Source organism: Natator depressus, chromosome 15, assembly GCF_965152275.1.
Source record: "Natator depressus isolate rNatDep1 chromosome 15, rNatDep2.hap1, whole genome shotgun sequence".
NCBI lineage: Eukaryota > Metazoa > Chordata > Testudines > Cheloniidae > Natator > Natator depressus.
In genome coordinates this window covers 989,811-1,010,077 of record NC_134248.1, presented here as the reverse complement: position 1 = coordinate 1,010,077, position 20,267 = coordinate 989,811, and the positions used below count along the sequence as shown (strand labels likewise).

At 46.1% G+C, this 20,267-nt stretch overlaps 1 protein-coding gene across 1 annotated transcript in view; it reads left to right on the top strand.

The window, feature by feature from the left end:
- HORMAD2 (HORMA domain containing 2) overlaps nucleotides 1-20,267 on the top strand; it is a 58,956-nt gene that overhangs the window by 127 nt on the left and 38,562 nt on the right. The window contains exons 2-6 of the mRNA XM_074973057.1: nucleotides 12,054-12,142; nucleotides 13,459-13,603; nucleotides 15,320-15,383; nucleotides 16,994-17,030; nucleotides 19,891-19,911. Of these exons, the coding sequence (XP_074829158.1) occupies nucleotides 12,092-12,142; nucleotides 13,459-13,603; nucleotides 15,320-15,383; nucleotides 16,994-17,030; nucleotides 19,891-19,911 (318 nt within the window). The 5' untranslated portion in view covers nucleotides 12,054-12,091. The remainder of the gene's footprint in view (nucleotides 1-12,053; nucleotides 12,143-13,458; nucleotides 13,604-15,319; nucleotides 15,384-16,993; nucleotides 17,031-19,890; nucleotides 19,912-20,267) is intronic.

The window sequence follows — 20,267 nt, the reverse complement described above, 5'->3', positions numbered from 1 at the left end:
CCACACACAGCCTGAGGGGGCGGCATCCCCCGGATCCCCCTCAGCCCCCCCCCCCCGCTCTGAGGGGGCGGCATCCCCCGGATCCCCCTCAGCCCCCCCCCCCGCTCTGAGGGGGCGCATCCCCCGGATCCCCCTCAGCCCGCCCCCCGCTCTGAGGGGGCGCATCCCCCGGATCCCCCTCAGCCCGCCCCCCCCCCGCTCTGAGGGGGCGGCATCCCCCGGATCCCCCTCAGCCCCCCCCCCCGCTCTGAGGGGGCGGCATCCCCCGGATCCCCCTCAGCCCCCCCCCCGCTCTGAGGGGGCGCATCCCCCGGATCCCCCTCAGCCCGCCCCCCGCTCTGAGGGGGCGCATCCCCCGGATCCCCCTCAGCCCGCCCCCCCCCACGCTCTGAGGGGGCGGCATCCCCCGGATCCCTATGGCCCCCAAACACACCCAGAGGGGGGTGATATTCCCCCTTAGATCCCCACCCGTCCCACTCTACTGCACTCCGTGAGGGGGCAGTGTTCTCCCAGCTCCCCATCTGCACACACACCTATATGTTGGATGGGAGCTCTACTTGGAGCCCCTTTTGTCCCTCTCCATATGCTCTCTGTGGACACATGGTTAATCCTTGCTGCGTTAATAGGTAGCCTAATAGTCCTTCCTGCTTTAATACTTGGCCTTGACAATCGGAAGAACTTCATAGTTGAATATTTAAAGGATTGGTTCCAAATTTTCAAGCCCTCCCAACATGTGTTGCCTGTGGGCCAAGTGTTGTGACAGAGCAGAATCTGGCCATGTGCCTTTATGCCCTGTACTTTACACAGAGCATCCAAGCCCAATAATTACCCCCTGTAAAAGAAAATCTACATGAGCCTGTGGTCCAAGAGCATGTGCCTCATTTACTGGGCTTCTCCTCTCACATTACTGATGTAATCAGGAGTAGTTCCATTGGCAATATGATCCAGGGTGTGTTTCGCAGAAATCCCTATGTGCCTTTTCCTCTGTGTATCTGGAGCTGGGAATGATAACTTTTGAAAAAGTGGTGAAATGCTAAGGCTGAGACCCAGCAACTCTGGGGTTCTGATCCTGGCTCTGTAATTGACTCTATTTGTGGCCTTGGTACGTCACTTTTCAAAAGTAGCCAGTATACTGTCTCAATTTGAGACACCTAAGACATCCCCACAGCAAATCAAAATGCACTAAAAATCAGGAGCCAGATTCTGATTTTATTTATACCAGTGTAAATTGGGAATAACTCTATTGATTACAGTGAGTGACTCTGGATTTTCATGGTGAACTGAGATCAGAATCAGGCTCCAGGTCACTTACTCAGGTATCTAATTATGGGCTTAGGTGAGTAAGTGTAGGCATCCCCCAGTTGGAAGGTGTTGGCTTTAACCACTCAGGGAAACTGAGGCACAATCTGGGAATTGCGCGTAGGAAAGATAGGAAGTATGGCAAGACACCGCCCTGGCTTACCCAGGAAATCTTCAATGATCTAAAATTCAAAAAAGAGTCCTACAAAAAGTAGAAACTCGGTCAAATTACAAAGGATGAATATAAACATATAACACAAGTATGTATGGACAAAAATGGAAAAACCCAGGCACAAAACGAGATCAAACTAGCTAGGGATATAAAAGGAAACAAGAAAACATTCTACGAATACATTAGAGGAAAAAAGGAAGACCAAGAACAGAGTAGGCCTGTTACTCAATGAGCTGGGAAAGACCATAACAAAAAATGTGGAAGTGGCAGAGGTGCTTTATGACTTCTTTGTTTCGGTTTTCACCAAGAAGGGTGGTGGCGATTGGACATCTAAAATAGCGAATGCCAGTGAAAATGAGGTAGGATCAGAGTCTAAAATAAGGAAAGAACAAGTCAAAAATTACTTAGACAAGTTAGATGTCTTCAAATCACCAGGGCCTGATGAAATGCATCCTAGAATACTCAAGGAGCTGACTGAGGAGATATCTGAACCATTAGCAATTATCTTTGAAAAGTCATGGAAGACGGGAGACATTCCAGAAGACTAGAAAAGGACAAACATAGTGCCCATCTATAAAAAGGGAAATAAGGACAACCCGGGGAATTACAGACCAGTCAGCTTAATTTCTTTACCCAGAAAGATAATGGAGCAAATAATTAAGCAGTCAATTTGTAAACACCTAGCAGATAATAAGGTGATAAAGAACAGGCAGCATGGATTTGTCAAGAACAAATTGTGTCAAACCAATCTTCTAGCTTGTGCGGGAGGGATAGCTCAATGGTTTCAACATTGGCCCCCTAAACCCAGGGTTGTGAGCTCAATCCTTGAGGGGGACATTTAGGGATCTGGGGCAAAAATTGGGGATTGGTCCTGCTTTGAGCAGGGGGTTGGACTAGATGACCTCCTGAGGTCCCTTCCAACCCTGAGATTCTATGATTCTTTCTTTGACAGGGTAACAAGCCTTGTGTTTGGGGGGAAGTGGTAGATGTGGTATATCTTGACTTAAGTAAGGCTTTTGATACTGTCTTGCATGACCTTCTCATAAAGAAACTAGGGAAATACAACCTAGATGGAGCTACTGTAAGGTGGGTGCATAATTGGTTGGAAAATCATTCCCAGAGAGTAGTTATCAGTGGTTCACAGTCATGCTGGAAGGGCATAATGAGTGGGGTCCTGCAGGGATCAGATCTGGGTATGGTTTGGTTCAATATCTTCATCAATGATTTAGATAATGGCATAGAGAGCACACTTACAAAGTTTGCGGATGATACCAAGCTGGGAGGGGTTGAAAGTGCTTTTGAAGATAGGATCCAGACAATCCAGGAAGTTTTTGGGGAGTGTTGGGGACAACTTCCTGGTACAAGTGCTGGAGGAACCAACTGCGGCTGTGCTCCTCTTGACCTGCTGGTTACAAACAGGGAAGAATTGGTCGGAGAAGTAGAATTGGGTGGCAACGTAGGCAGCAGTGACCATGAGATGGTTGAGTTCAGGATCCTGACACAAGGAAGAAAGGAGAGTAGCAAAATACGGACCCTGGACTTCCAAAAAGCAGACTTAGACTCCCTTATGGAAATGATAGACAGGATCCCCTGGGAGGCTAACATGAGGGGGCAAAGAGTCCAGGAGAGCTGGCTGTATTTTAAAGAAGCCTTATTGAGGGCACAGGAACAAACCATCCTGAAGTCCAGAAAGAATAGCAAATATGGCAGGCGACCAGCTTAGCTTAACAGTGAAATCTTCTGTGAGTTTAAACTAAAAAAAGAAGCTTACAAGAAGTGGAAATTTGGACAGATGACTAGGGAAGAGTATAAAAATATTGCCAGAGCATGCAGGGATGTAATCAGGAAGGCCTAGGCACAATTGGACTTGCAGCTAGCAAGGGATGTGAAGGGTAGCAAGAAGGGTTTCTACAGGTATGTTAGCAACAAGAAGAAGGTCAGGGAAAGTGTGGGACCCTTACTGAATGGGGGAGGCAACATAGTGACAGATGATGTGGAAAAAGCTGAAGTACTCAATGCTTTTTTTGCCTCCGTCTTCACAGACAAGGTCAGCTCCCAGACTGCTGCAGTGGGCAACACAGCATGGGGAGTAGGTGACCAGTCCTCAGTGGTGAAAGAACAGGTTAAGTCCATGGGTCCAGATCTAATGCATCCAAGGGTGCTGAGGGAGTTGGCTGTTGTGATTGCAGAGCCATTGGCCATTATCTTTGAAAATTTGTGGCAATCTGGGGAGGTCCTGGACGATTGGAAAAAGGCAAATATAGTGCCCATATTTAAAAAAGGGAAAAAAGAGAACCCGGGGAACTACAGACCTCACTTCAGTCCCTGGAAAAAGCATGGAGCAGGTCCTCAAGGAATCAATTCTGAAGCACTTAGAGGAGAGGAAAGTGATCAGGAACAGTCAGCATGGATTCACCAAGGGCAAGTCAAGCCTGACTAATTTAATTGCCTTCTATGACAAGATAACTGGCTCTGTGGATATGGGGAAAGCAGTAGATGTGATATATCTTGACTTTAGCAAAGCTTTTGATAGGGTCTCCCACAGTATTCTTGCCAGGAAGTTATCATAGAACATAGAATATCAGGGTTAGAAGGGACCTCAGGAGGTCATTTAGTCCAACCCCCTGCTCAAAGCAGGAACAATCCCCAATCAAATCATCCCAACCAGGGCTTTGTCAAGCCGGGCCTTAAAAACTTCTAGGGAAGGAGATTCCACCACCTCCCTAGGTAACGCATTCCAGTGTTTCACCACCCTCCTGGTGAAAAGTTTTTCCTAATATCCAACCTAAATCTCCCCCACTGCAACTTGAGACCATGACTCCTTGTTCTGTCATCTGATACCACTGAGAACAGTCTAGAGCCATCCTCTTTGGAAACGCCTTTCAGGTAGTTGAAAGCAGCTATCAAATTCCCCCTCATTCTTCTCTTCCGTAGTCTAAACATCCCCAGTTCCCTCAGCCTCTCCTCATAACTCATGTGTTCCAGTCCCCTAATCATTTTTGTTGCCCTCCGCTGGACGCTTTCCAATTTTTCCACATCCTTCTTGTAGTGTGGGGCCCAAAACTGGACACAGTACTCCAGATGAGGACTCACCAGTGTCGAATAGAGGGGAACGATCACGTCCCTCGATCTGCTGTCAATGCCCCTACTTATACATACCAAAATGCCATTGGCCTTTTTGGCAACAAGGGCACACTGTTGACTCCTATCCAGCTTCTCGTCCACTGTAACCCCTAGGTCCTTTTCTGCAGATCTGCTGCCGAGCCATTCGGTCCCTAGTCTGTAGCGGTGCATTGATTCTTCCGTCCTAAGTGCAGGACTCTGCACTTGTCCTTGTTGAACCTCATTAGATTTCTTTTGGCCCAATCCTCCAATTTGTCTAGGTCCCTCCGTATCCTATCCCTACCCTCCAGCGTATCTACCTGTCCTCCCAGTTCAGTGTCATCTGCAAACTTGCTGAGGGTGCAATCCACACCATCCTCCAGATCATTTATGAAGATATTGAACAAAACCGGCCCCAGGACCGACCCTTGGGGCACTCCACTTGATACCGGCTGCCAACTAGACATCGAGCCATTGATCACTACCCGTTGAGCCCGACAATCTAGCCAGCTTTCTATCCACCTTATAGTCCATTCATCCAGCCCATACTTCTTTAACTTGCTGGCAAGAATACTGTGGGAGACAGTGTCAAAAGCTTTGCTATAGTCAAGGAACAACACGTCCACCGCTTTCCCTTCATCCACAGAGCCAGTTATCTCGTCATAGAAGGCAATTAAATTAGTCAGGCATGACTTGCCCTTGGTGAATCCATGCTGACTGTTCCTGATCACTTTCCTCTAAGTGCTTCAGAATTGATTCCTTGAGGACCTGCTCCATGATTTTTCCAGGGACTGAGGTGAGGCTGACTGGCCTGTAGTTCCCAGGATCCTCCTTTTTCCCTTTTTTAAAGATGGGTACTACATTAGCCTTTTTCCAGTCGTCCGGGACTTCCCCCGATCACCATGAGTTTTCAAAGATAATGGCCAATGGCTCTGCAATCACATCCGCTAACTCCTTTAGCACTCTCGGATGCAACGCATCCGGCCCCCTGGACTTGTGCATGTCCAGCTTTTCTAAATATTCCCGAACCACTTCTTTCTCCACAGAGGGCTGGTCACCTCCCCCCCCATGCTGTGCTGCCCAGTGCAGTAGTCTGGGAGCTGACCTTGTTCGTGAAGACAGAGGCAAAAAAAGCATTGAGTATGTTAGCTTTTTCCACATCCTCTGTCACTAGGTTGCCTCCCTCATTGAGTAAGGGGCCCACACTTTCCTTGACTTTCTTCTTGTTCCTAACATACCTGAAGAAACCCTTCTTGTTACTCTTAACATCTCTTGCTAGCTGCAACTCCAGGTGTGATTTGGCCTTCCTGATTTCACTCCTGCATGCCCGAGCAATATTTTTGTACTCCTCCCTGGTCATTTGTCCAATCTTCCACTTCTTGTAAGCTTCTTTTTTGTATTTAAGATCAGCAAGGATTTCACTGTTAAGCCAAGCTGGTCGCCTGCCATATTTACTATTCTTTCTACACATCGGGATGGTTTGCCCCTGTGACCTCAATAAGGATTCTTTAAAATACAGCCAGCTCTCCTGGACTCCTTTCCCCCTCATGTTATTCTCCCTGGGGATCTTACCCATCAGCTTCCTGAGGGAGTCAAAGTCTGCTTTTCTGAAGTCCAGGGTCCGTATTCTGCTGCTTTCCTTTCTTCCTTGTGTCAGGATCCTGAACTCGACCATCTCATGGTCACTGCCTCCCAGGTTCCCATCCACTTTTGCTTCCCCTACTAATTCCTCCCGGTTTGTGAGCAGCAGGTCAAGAAGAGCTCTGCCCCTAGTTGGTTCCTCCAGTACTTGCACCAGGAAATTGTCCCTTACATTTTCCAAAAACTTCCTGGATTGACTGTGCACCGCTGTCTTGCTCTCCCAGCAGATATCAGGGTGATTGAAGTCTCCCATGAGAACCAGGGCGTGTGATCTAGTAACTTCTGCGAGTTGCCGGAAGAAAGCCTCGTCCACCTCATCCCCCTGGTCCGGTGGTCTATAGTAGACTCCCACCACGACATCACCCTTGTTGCTCACACTTCTAAACTTAAATCCAGAGACACTCAGGTTTTTCTGCAGTTTCATACTTGAGCTCTGAGCAGTCATACTGCTCTCTTACATACAGTGCAGCTCCCCCACCTTTTCTGCCCTGCCTGTCCTTCCTGAACAGTTTATACCCATCCATGACAGTACTCCAGTCATGTGAGTTATCCCACCAAGTCTCTGTTATTCCAATCACATCATACTTCCTTGACTTTGCCAGAACTTCCAGTTCTCCCTGCTTGTTTCCCAGGCTTCCTGCATTTGTGTATAGGCACTTGAGATAACCCACTGATCGCCCCTCTTTCTCAGTATGAGGCAGGAGCCGTCCCCTCTCACGCGCTCCTGCTCGTGCTTCCTCCCGGTATCCCACTTCCCCACTTACCTCAGGGCTTTGGTCTCCTTCCCCCGGTGAACCTAGTTTAAAGCCCTCCTCACTAGGTTAGCCAGCCTGCTTGCGAAGATGCTCTTCCCCCTCTTCGTTAGGTGGAGCCCGTCTCTACCTAGCACTCCTCCTTCTTGGAACACCATCCCATGGACAAAGAATCCAAAGCGTTCTCTCCGACACCACCTGTGTAGCCATTCGTTGACTTGCACGATTCGACAGTCTCTACCCAAGCCTTTTCCTTCCACGGGCAGGATGGACGAGAACACCACTTGCGCCTCAATCTCCTTTATCCTTCTTCCCAGAGCCACGTAGTCTGCAGTGATCCACTCAAGGTCATTCTTGGCAGTATCATTGATGCCCACGTGGAGAAGCAGTTAAAAAAGTTAAAAAAGTATGGATTGGATGACTATAAGGTGGATAAAAAGCTGGCTAGATTGTCGGACTCAACAGGTGGTGATCAACGGCTCAGTGTCTAGTTGGCAGCTGGTATCAAGCAGAGTACCCCAGAGGGTCAGTCCTGGGGGCGGTTTTGTTCAACATCTTTATTAATGATCTGGATGATAGGATGAATTGTACCCTCAGCAAGTTCGCAGATGACACTAAACTGGGGGGGAGAGGTAGATACGCTGGAGGGTAGGGATAGGGTCCAGAGTGACTTAGATAAATTGGAGGTTTGGGCCAAAAGAAATCTGATGAGGTTCAACAGGGACAAGTGCAGAGTCCTACACTTAGGAAGGAAGAATCCCATGCACCGCTACAGGCTGGGGACTGACTGGCTAAGCGGAAATTCTGCAGAAAAGGACCTGGGGATTACAGTGGACAAGAAGCTGGATATGAGTCAGCCGTGTGCCCTTGTTGCTAAGAAGGCCAATGGCATATTGGGCTGTATTAGTAGGTGTGACGGGTTGAATCACAGGAACCCTCTTGGGGCTGCCAACTGATGTGCCAAGACTACTTCTGCCCCTGCTTTCCTGCCCTGGCAGCTTGGGACTTCAGTGCCCTGCCTGGTTTGAGCCAGACCCGGTAGCCTGCTGCAAACCCAGACACAGGTCTGAACCACATCCCCGAACAGCTGTAGGCTTAATTGAAAGCAGCTTCAGAAGTGTTCCTGTCTTTAACACTCAGATGCCCAACTCCCAGTGGGGTCCAAACCCCAAATAAATCCATTTTACCCCATGTCATAAATATAAAGGGAAGGGTAACCATCTTTCTGTATACAGTGCTATGAAATCGCTCCTGGTCAGAGGCAAAACCCTTTCACCTGTAAAGCGTTAAGAAGCTAAGATAACCTCGCTGGCACCTGGCCCAAAATGACCAATGAGGGGACGAGATACTTTCAAATCTGGAGGAGGGAAAGGCTTTTGTCTGTCTGTGTGATGCTTTTGCTGGGAACAGATCAGAAATGCAAGCCTTCCAACTCCTGTTAAGTTAGTAAGTAATCTAGCTAGAAAGTGCGTTAGATTTTCTTTTGTTTAATGGCTGGTAACATAAGCTGTGCTGGAGGGAATGTATATTCCTGTTTTTGTGTCTTTTTGTAACTTAAGGTTTTGCCTAGAGGGATTCTCTACGTTTTGAATCTGACTACTCTGTACGATATCTACCATCCTGATTTTACAGAGGTTTTTCTTTTACTTTTTCTTTAATTAAAATTCTCTTTTAAGAACCTGATTGCTTTTTCCTTGTTCTTAAGGGCCAAGAGTTTGGGTCTGTGTTCACCAATGCAAATTGGTGAGGATTTTTATCAAGCCTTCCCCAGGAAAGGGGGTGTAGGGCTTGGGGGGATATTTTGGGGGGAAGACGTCTCCAAGTAGGCTCTTTCCCTGTTCTTTGTTTAACACGCTTGGTGGTGGCAGCACACGGTTCAAGGACAAGGCAAAGTTTGTACCTTAGGGAAGTTTTTAACCTAAGCTGGTAAAAATAAGCTTAGGGGGTCTTTCATGCAGGTCCCCACATCTGTACCCTAGAGTTCAGAGTGGGGAAGGAAACTTGACACCCCATATCAAGCTTATACAGGGTAAATTCATAAATTGTTTGCCCTCTATAACTCTGATAGAGAGAGATGCACAGCTGTTCCCCCCCACCCGCCCAGTATTAATACCTACTCTGGGTTAATAAGTAAAAAGTGATTTTATTAAATACAGAGAGTAGAATTTAAGTGGTTCCAAGTAGTAACAGACAGAACAAAGTGAATTACCAAGCAAAATAAAATAAAACACGCAAGCCAATGTCTAATACAGTGAGAAAACTGAATACCTCACCCTCAGAGGTGTTCCAGTAAGCTTCCTTTTACAGACTAGTCTCCTTCTAGTCTGGGTCGAGCAATCACTCACACCCCCAGTAGTTACTGTCCTTTGTTCCAGTTTCTCACAGGTATCCTTGAGGGTGGAGAGGCTGTCTCTTGAGCCAGCTGAAGACCAAATGGAGGGGTCTCCCATGGGCTTAAATAGACTTTCTCTTGTGGGTGGAGACCCCCCTCCTCTCTCCTATGCAAAGTCCAGCTCCAAGATGGAGTTTTGGAGTCAACTGGGCAAGTCACATGTCAATGCATGACTCAGTTTTTACAGGCAGCAGCCATTGCCCACATGCTATCTTGAATGTCTCCAGAAGACTTTTTATGTGGATTGGAGCCTTCCAAGATCCATTGTTCATTAAGTGTTTCTTGGTTGGGCACTTAATTTGCACATTCCTTTCTCAAGAAGCTGACCAAATGCTTTACTAAGGCTACTTAAAAATCAAGCAAGTACACAGCCAATATTCATAACTTTGAATACAAAAATGATACCTGCATACAAACAGGATTAATAGATTCAGTAGATCATAACCTTTACAGAGATATGTTACATGGCATAAGTAGCACAAAACATATTCCAGTTATGTCATATATACATTCATAAGCATATTTCCATAAAGCCTTATGGGGTGAACTGTCACAGTAGAAGCACTGCCAGCAGATCGAGGGAAGTGATTATTCCTCTCTAATCGGCACTGGTGAGGCCACACCTGGAGTATTGCATGCAGTTTTGGTCCCCCCACTACAGAAGGGATGTGGAAAAATTAGAGAGAGTCCAGCAGGGGGCAACGAAAATGATTATGGGACTGGGGCACATGACTTACGAGGAGAGGCTGAGGGAACTGGGGTTATTTAGTCTGCAGAAGAGAAGACTGAGGCGGAATTTGATAGCAGCCTTCAATTACCTCAAGGGGGGCTCCAAAGAGGATGGAGGTAGGCTGTTCTCAGTGGTGGCAGATGACAGAACAAGAAGCAATGGTCTCAAGTTGCATTGGGGGAGATCTAGGTTGGATATTAGGAAACACTGTTTCACAAGGACGGTGGTGAAGCACTGGAATGAGTTACATAGGGAAGTGGTGGAATCTCCATCCTAAGAGGTTTTTAAGGCCTGGCTTGACAAAGCCTTGGCTGGGATGATTTAGTTGGTGTTGGTCCTGCTTTGAGCAGGGGATTGGACTAGATGACCTCCTGAGGTCTCTTCCAACCCTAATCTTCTATGGTTCTTTGGTTAAAATGCAAAATGATCTGGACAAACTGGAGAAATGGTATGAAGTAAATAGGATGAAATTCAATAAGGACAAATGCAAAGTACTGCACTTAGGAAGGAACAATCAGTTGCACGCATACAAAATGGGAAAAGACTGCCTCGGAAGGAGCACTGCGGAAAGGGATCTGGGGGTCATAGTGGATCACAAGCTAAATATGAGTCAACAGTGTAACGTTGTTGCAAAAAAAGCAAACATCATTCTGGGATGTCTAAGCAGGAGTATTGTAAGCAAGACACGAGAAGTAATTCTTCCGCTCTACTCTGCACTGATTAGGCCTCAACTGGAGTATTGTGTCCAGTTCTGGGCTCCACATTTCAGGAAAGATGTGGACAAATTGGAGAAAGTCCAGAGAAGAACAACAAAAATGATTAAAAGTCTAGAAAACATGACCTATGAGGGAAGATTGAAAAAATTGGGTTTGTTTAGCCTGGAGAAGAGAAGACTGAGAGGGGACATGATAAAAGTTTTCAAGTACATAAAAGGTTGTTACAAGGAGGAGGGAGAAAAATTGTTATTCTTAACCTCTGAGGATAGGACAAGAAGCAATGGGCTTAAATTGCAGCAAGGACGGTTTAGGTTGGACAGTAGGAAAAAATTCCTAACTGTTAGAGTGGTTAAGCACTGGAATAAATTCCCTAGGGAGGTTGTGGAATCTCTATCATTGGGGACTTTTAAGAGCAGGTTGGAGAAAGACCTATCAGGGATGGTCTAGATCATACTTAGTCCTGCCTTGAGTGCAGCGGACTGGACTAGATGACTTCTCGAGGTCCCTTCCACTTCTATGATTCTATGATGCTTCTCTACCTTTGGGGAATGTAGTGAGCGTTAGTTTGTTAATGTTTGTCAAGAATTTTGAAGGTAAAAAATGCTATATTATGAAGACATCTATAGTGGCTCAGTAGGAAGGCTCCAATAAAATTTTCACTTAAAAGGGGATTAAATCGCTATATTTCTATGGAAGATAAATGGAGATTACTATTATTTTAAAAATGTGTGGGATGTTTCAGATAGAGGCTTAAAATGGGTCAAGATTAATATTTTGCTTTCAGCTCAACAGTGCTCTTTTAAAAGCACAATGCTCTTTGGATTGTTAAAACAGCTGTCTGGGAGTCGGCTCAGCATTTCTGAGCAGTAGCACTGTTCTGTGCACCAGCATGAGGATCAAAAGCACCTCTGTCAAAGAGATAGAGAGCCAGATCCTCAGTTGATGTAAATTGGCCTAGCTCCATTGAAGTCTCTGGAGCCACAACAATTTCCACCAGCTGTGGATCTGGCCCTGAATTTCCAGTACTATTGACAGTTTGTTTATAGATAATGAGGTGTTCTTCCTGCCATGTGAACTTCCAAACTGTGGCACAGAGTGATGTCAATCTAACACCATTTAGCTGTCCTGGCAAGAGCTCGGCTTTCAGTCCTGGAGAGAGTTCTTATGCAGTCTGGTTCTTATGCTCAGGAAGATGAGAAATTTCAGGAATCCTGTATTTGCCAAGTGGTTAATGTCTATTTCTCTGCAGGTTCTAATTGCATGTGGAAGGCAGCACTTTGAGATGCTATGGCCATGGCTCAGCTCTCACACACTGGGCAGAAGCATAAAACCTCCAAGGTACAGGATTTAGGACTTAATGTTACTGATCAACATGCTGGCCTAGTAGTACTCAGCCCTGCAGAGCTGGAAACCTAGCTTTGATTACCGTTCCCATCCCTTGCTCCCAGGGCAGGCAGTGTGCTCAGTGCTGATTACACTGTGTCTTTGTTGGGTTTTGAAAGCAGTTGTCTCCAGGCCAGGGTAGCCAAGAAGATGCTGGCTAAGCAGCCTGAGGATTTGTAGGCGAATTGGTGCTGAGGTGCTGGATACTGGTGCTTGGCTACGTAAAAGTCCTAGGGCATGCAGAGCCACCCTAGAGGAGAGAAAGACAATGAACTGGTAGTGAGACTCCTTTTCACAGAGATTTTGCATGTTAATACCAGGTGTCATGAAGATCAGAAGGGACCGCTAGATTGTCACCACTACTTGATGTTTAGTATTCATAATTAAGGCTACGATTTAGTCATGGAGGTCACGGCAGTCACAGATTCCGTGGCTTTACCGGACCTTCGTGACTTCTTAAGCTGTCAGCAGCTGGAGCCGTGGCTGGGGCTGGAGCCGGGGCTATGCTCCCCACATAGCCTCGCGGTGGGAGCTGCCAGCAGAGCCATATGCTCCTGCCCCGTGGCTTGCGGCGGGGGCTGCTGCTGGGGCCGTGTGTCCCTGCCCCGCAGTGGGGGCTGCAGCTGGGGCTGTGCGTCTCTGCCGTGGCGTGTGTGGTTATTTTTAGGAAAAGTCACGGGCCCCATGAATTTTTATTTATTGCCAATGGCAAAATCTTAGACTTATTCATAATAAACAGAGTCCTAGGCATGGAAAAGTGTATGAGTGCTTAGCTCTTACTAAGCAGAATCCCACATTCTTTTAGAAACCGGATTTGCCTATAACCTCTGGTTTTCTTGGAAGCCTTTCTGCAGGCTGTGTCTGCCTTCTGGACTCAAAATATCTGAGCAGTTGAGAAGCGCCCGCCCCCGGAATAGTGCTGCTTTTCCAGTGTGTAGATCTCAGAGCCCTTTTTTGTCACTGGAATTCAGTGACACCAGCCCTGTGGAACTGTGGCAATAGTTCTCTGCTTGTATGACAATGTATTAATACTGTCAGCGAAAGCTTTTGTGTAGCAATAGACTTTGGGCTAAGTGTGTTAGATGCTCCTTGAGCTAGTTATACTTAGTCCATCAACATGTAAGTGAGTGGCATACACACTATGGAAACCAAAAGAAAGGGTAAAATTACCCCAATTTAGACTACCTCTAAACCTGCTGATTCTCCCCTCTAGCGCTGTGCCTTTGCACGGGTCTAAAACCAATAATATTTTTGTCTTTGTCTTTTTTCAGGAATCAGTGTTGTTTCCACACAAAATTGCCACTGACCAGCAGTCCATGGTGCTGGTGAAAAGGCTTTTGGCCATCTCTGTCTCCTGTATAACGTACCTAAGAGGGCTCTTCCCAGAGAGCTCATATGGAACTCGCTATTTAGATGGTAATATTTTCAATGCATGCTACTATGTTTCTATGTATTATCTTTGCCCAGTACAGATTAGTCCAGTGCTGTTCACATATTTGACAAGTTCAGTCTTTTGTAGGAACATTGCTGACCGTGGCCCAAATCCTCAGTGCGCGGTATGTAGGTGCCAGATTTCTATTGAAATCAATGGGAATTAGGCACCTAAATATCTTTCAGGATGTGAGCCTATGGGCCTTATCCAGCAGCCCTGATACAGGGACTGGCTTAAATCATGAGACTGGCTTAAAAATCATTAGATTTTTAAAAATAAAAGTAGCTACCCACAGTGCACCGCTCTGTAAATCGATGCTAGCCACGGTATTGAGGATGCATTACGCCAACTTAATGCACTTAGTAGGGACATAGACAATCGACTGTATAAAATCAATTTCTAAAAATCGACTTCTATAAAACTGACCGAATTTCATAGTGTAGACATACCCTTAGAGCTAGTGGGACCATCAGCTGTTTCTCTCAGTGTTTGTTTTGTTTTCCAGTTGCATTCATTACTCAGCAATTTCATCAATATTGCCAATCCCAAGCATTCCAAAACCATGTGTCAGGCTCCCCCAAAATCACGAGACTGGCTTAAAAATGATTAGATTTTTAAAAATAATAAATGTCAGGGGTTTTTTTATTGTTGCCTTCTGTTTTTTGAGCCTCAGGGGTCAGATTTTCAAGCTTTTCTCCATAATCTGGAGATTTTGTAAATGAAAACTGAGATTCTCACATAATCACGTGGCTTCAGAGATGAGGCTTTAAGAAAAACACAAGGTATTGTGAGACTTGTGGCAAGGTCACACCATATGATGAAACTTTGAGTCATCCGCATCTTTATATTAAGTTAGGATCTGAAGGTGGGGAGAGGGAGTGACTCCATATTTTCCAGCTTTACAGATTTATCATCCTTGATTTATGCTTGAAATGGGGTACAGTTCATTTCCATGTTCTCATAGAGCTAGTATCTTGAAATCTGGTCACTTGTTCATTATGGCCTGCTGAGGACGGAAGAGGAAATCCCAAATTTGACTTTTGATTTTTCCATCCGAAAGGTCATCAGTCTTTCTGATCAGATTTCAGATCTTCAGGTGCCTTTCTGCGCAAGAATCTTGACATTTGACCCACTCATTCCTTAGAGAGCTGCAGGATTGGGCCCCAAGGCATTAATTCACCTTTGTGGTTGGCCTATCAGCATTGGCTTCAACTTTAGGAGTTTTCTGCTTGTGGATCCTAACTCCTAAACTTGGAGGACGAAAGGGCCACAGGAGCCCGGTGGGGAAACGTCACAGCGTTAGCTTATTTTGAGCACAGTTGTTTAGCTTATTTGTGTGTTAGTGAACACTAGAGTGCAGAACTAGAGGGTGCTGTTGGGAAGTGCCAGAATAAGATGAGAATGGGGATTGAGGGGAAAGGAAGTTGCTGGCATTGCTAAATGAAGCCACACTCAATAAATCCGTAACCCCAGTACTTTTTCCTGGAAGAGTTCAGTGTATTTCAGCAAAGGTCTTTGGCATTGTAAACTACAACAGTGAGCCTGTGTCAGCCCACCTGGGATGCTGTTAAAACCATTCTTCCAGCTCAGGAAGTGTTTCCAGATAAAATACTTCATACGCTGATGACTGACTTGATTTCAGTGTTTGCCCAGTGACTCCAGATACGCTTTGCAACTAGATGCTAACTTTTGTTTTGCAGATCTCTGTCTAAAAATCCTTCGGGAAGATAAGAGCTGCCTGGGGTCACTGCAGATAGTCAAGTGGTAAGTGAATAACAGTGAAACTTAGGGCTTGCCTAAACGAACAATTAGACCACGACAAGCTGGGGTATGAATCTATCCTGGACTAGTCTGCTGCACTCCAATGTCCGTGTGCACCCTGCTGGTACGCATTGATGGTTTGCTGGAGCGCTTCGATCTAGTCTTCTTTGAAATGGGACGAGCTCAAGGTGCATTAAAGAGCTGTTAACCCACGTCAGCAGGGTGCACTCAGGCAGTTAGACTGCAGCAAGCTTACGTGGGGTTGATTTAATCTCAATTTTCCGCAGTCTAACTGTTCGTGTAGACAAGTCCTATGATAAGATTATGCTGAACAGCAATATGGCATTGTACCACAGGCCTTTACTTCCTAAATTTGAAATCCTTCAGGGCCAATGATACTGGATTTGCCAAAGCAGTGCCCACTGATTTGTTATAAAAGCTGTGTGTGCTTGGCACCGTATATAATGAAGACATGGTCCCTCGCCAACGAGCTTCCAATGTAAATGTGATCTTATTGACCTCAATGAGAGCGGGATCAGGCCCTCAACTGAACAAACAAAGCAGGTAAGGGAGGAATGAGGCTCACTCTAAACAAAGTTGTGAGGTTACTTGTTTCCATAGGTTACATATTTGCTATTTCTAGTTTTTACAGTGATTTTTATGCTTGATTGATTTTTAACTAGTATGTGCCGTTTTTTCTCTTCAGTGGAAGTTGTGTCTGTTTCTGGGGGCATAACTAGGCCCTTAGCTTTCTAGAGTTCTCGTTAATAAATGCATTTCAGAAACAGAGAGAGAAAGGCGGGTGAGGTAATATCTTGTGTTGGACCAACTTCTGTTGGTGAGAGAGACAAGCTTTCAAGCGTATACAGAGCTCTTCTTCAGGTTTCAGAAACATGGCATTACTCCTTCCTATCTGCAGAGGGAGTTGTTATAGGGAGTGTAGCACTTCTGTAAAAAGAAAAGGAGGACTTGTGGCACCTTAGAGACTAACACATTTATTTGAGCATAAGCTTTCGTGAGCTACAGCTCACTTCAGCACTTCTGTGTTGCTTAAATACTGTAAGAGCCCAATCCTGCAAATACTTATGGCTCAGCTATCTGCTGTGTCCTGTAAACACCAGGCTCAGATGAGGAGGCTGCAGAGGAGCCATATGCAGTTCTCCAGTCCTGGGGCCAGTTCTGCACTGTCTCAGGATAGTTTAGAGCAGCCTAAAATCATGATTGCAGCAGCACTCCAGCCATGCCTCCTTCCTCATAGCTATGCCAAAGGAACACCCAGCTGGCTGGATCCATCAGCACAAAGAGGCCAGAATGGGGCCAACGATCTGGCCATTACTACCCAGTCTAGGGTTTACTATTTTGAGTAGTCCCAGGACGCCTGGTAAGAAGTGTTCACAGGACCAGAGCCTTAGTGTATAAACTGTGCACACATATGGAGGGGAGAAGAGACCCTTAATTGCTGAGTGACCTGAAGAGGGCGTTACAAGCTAAAAATGCTGTCAGCTCCGTACTGCTTAATGCTTGTAAATGTGCACTCTAAACTCTATCTAATAAGTGAGGATTTCCTGCTGCTAGACTGGCATGACTAGTTACTAACATTTCTTTCCTGGCAGGATTCAGGGCTGTTTTGATGCTTTGGAAAAGAACTATGTAAGTTTTTGTTTGATATTTTGGTAATATAATCTTTCTTCACTAACAATGGGCAAAATTCCGCTCCAGTTTTCCTTGTGCATTCCTGCAGGGAGCATCTCTGCTATATATTCGCCAGTGATCCCAGTGGAAACTGTACATACAGAACAAGTACACAATAGAGATCCGTGCCACAGGGAAGGAAGGAAAGCTGCTCTGTGTGTTTGTGACGTGGACTCTTACTCCTTTCGGTAGCGTAGCGTAGTAACCATTATTAGTGTCTAGACCTGCTTGTGGTGAATGGTTTCCACACTAATTTGCAGGCTGCAGGGTTCTCCCCTGCATTCTCTGTTCTACATTCACATCCTTTAATGGATGGATGCAGATTCTGTCAGTCAAAGCAAATCTCTCTCCCTGCCTTTGTTCTTTGCCATATTCTTCTCTGCTCCCTCTTTCCTTCACCCCTTCTTTTACCGTCTCCTTGCCTTTCTTTCCTCTTTTCCTTTTTCTTCATTTTGTTGTCATCTCTGTTTTCCATACAGAGGCCAGGTCTACACCTCAGACTTATATCGGTGTAACTACATTGCTCAGGGGTGTGAAAAATCCATACCCCTGAGCGACATTGTTATACTAACCAACCACCCCCCACCCCATGTAGACAGACAGCGCTATGCTGAAAGAAAAGCTTCTCCGATTGATAGAGCTACTGCCTCTCAGGGAGCTGGATTAGCTCTGCCAACGGAAGACCTAAGAGCGTCTTCACTTAAACACTACGGCGGCGTGCGGCTGTGCCAATGCAATGTTTTTAAGTGTAGACCTGCCCTGAGTTTAGATTTCCTTTCTTTTTTGTATTCTTTCAAATACAAGGCTTGAGTACCTGGTTTCAGAATAAATGCACATTTTTAAGTAATCCCATCCCTCACTTACGCAATCTGAGGAAAATCTGACCTGTAAATACAAAGTGCTGATTGCTCTCTGTGTATCAGCGTTGTTCATCAGACTGTCATCTATATCTGAATGACTCTTACCTAAATCAGGTGGATTCTTGTCAATATCTGCACTGTTGATCAGACTGACGCTTGTCTATGTCAATTCTACTGTTGTCGTAGATGAAATGATGTGAAATGTTCTGAACTCAAATACTTGCTTACCGACAAATCAAACAGTCAGCTTTAAATAGATAATGGTCTCCACCATTTAGAAGGGATTCAAACCCTCATACTTCAGCACATAAATCAACTTCTAACTGATAGGGATTAGGAAAAAACTCCTGTGAGCAGTTATTCCATAATTATCCACTCCCAGGTTTTTTGCACATTCCTTTGAAGCATCTGGTGCTAGTCAGCGTCATGGAGATGGTACTAGGCCAGGTGGGTCACTGGTTTGATCTACTGAGGCAGTTCCTTTGTTTCAGTCAGCAAGTGAACTAATGCTTTCTCTAGCCAAAGCTTTCAAGTGGTTTACAAGGCTAGTGTCAAGTACAGTTCCTTGCCATAGTGCAGTCCATAGGTGAACAAGGTGTGAGGTGTCTGTGATGAAGTCCATATCAGAGATCAAAGACTGAAACCTCGTAGCTAATGGCAGGTGGGGTAAAAACAGTGAGATTCATAATAAAAAAGGGATCTTACATTGGACTTGAATAGAGAAGGGTGCCAGTATCAAGTAGCTTTAAATAGAAGGAATCTGTTAAGCGAGAACACTGTGAGGCAAGACTGGATGTACAGCTATTTTATAGATAGGGCCCTACCAAATTCACAGTCCGTTTTGGTCAATTTCATGGTCATGGGATTTAAAAAATAGTAAATTTCATGATTTCAGCTATTTAAATCTGAAATTTCAGTGTGTTGCAATTGTAGGGGTCCTGACCCAAAAAGGAGGTGAGGGGAGGGTCGCGAGGTTACTGTAGCGGGGGGGTGCTGTACTGCTAAGCTTACTGCTGCAGGCGGCAGTGCTGCCTGCAGAGCTGGGCAACTGGAGAGCGGCGGCTGCTGGCCAGGAGCCCAGCTCTGAAGACAGAGCCGCCCCCAGCAGCAGCGCAGAAGTAAGGATGGCCTGGTCTGGGATTGCCACTCCTGGGCGCTGCTGCCTGCAGAGCTGGGCCTTCAGTCAGCAGCCGCCACTCTCTGGCCGCCTAGCTCTGAAGGCAGCATAGAAGTAAGGGTGGCAATACCATGACTCCCCCCCTAAAATAACCTTGCGACCACCACACAACTCCCTTTTGGGTCAGTACCTCCAATCTGAGAAATGCTGGTCTCCCCCCTTGAAATCGGTATAGTATAGGGTAAAAGCACACAAAAGACCAGATTTCACTGGGGGAGACAAATTTCACGGTCTGTGATGTGTTTTTCATGGCCGTTAATTTGGTAGGGCCTTATTTATAGATCTTTCGAAAAATGTGATTGTTGTTCGGGGTCGGCTACCTTCAGCACGCGGCCCACCAGGGTAATCCGCTGGCGGGCCGCGAGATGTTTTGTTTACGTTGATGCGGCCCCCCGCAGCTCCCATTCCTGACCAATGTGAGCTGCGGAAAGCGGCGGGCTGCAGGGATGTGCTGGCCGCCGCTTCCCGCAGCTCCCATTGGCCGGGAATGGCAAACCGCGGCCACTGGTAGCTGCAGGGGGCCGTGCCTGCAGATGGTCAACATAAAGAAAATGTCTCGCGGCCGCCAGCGGATTACCCTGGTAGGCCTTGTGTCGAAGGTTGCCGACCCCTGATGTAGTTAATAAAACTGGCCACAGGGTGTCACTGATGTTGCACCCAAGTGCATCTGAATTAGCAAGGGTATGTATGAAAAGCCCTGACTTGCAAACCATTGAATGTATTTAGTCCTCCATTACTCAAGGCACTTAGATTTTGACTAGGTTTTTATCTTCTCTTCCAGTTACATATGGCTGTCCTGGCAGTAAGTCGTCCGTTAAATGAATGCAAGGTGTTTTCCTTCCCCCACGGTGGTTGGATGAGACGTTAAACCAAGGGCCCTTCTGCCCATCTCTGTCCGTACTTAGGGAGCGTTAAAGAGCTCATGGCAATGGAGTTAGCCTCAGTTTGGAGCAATAGCTTCTCTCTTCACAAGATAAATGTTAATGTCGTAGGTTGCATGGGAACATTTGCTGGATGCAGCTTTCGCCTCCATCAGTGGTGCAGAGTATTCATCCTTAAATCACTACGGCCATGTCCACACTAGGAACAGTTTACTGGTGTAGGAACACCAGTACAGAATACTGGCAAAGTGCTCCTAGTGTGGATCCAACTAAAGTA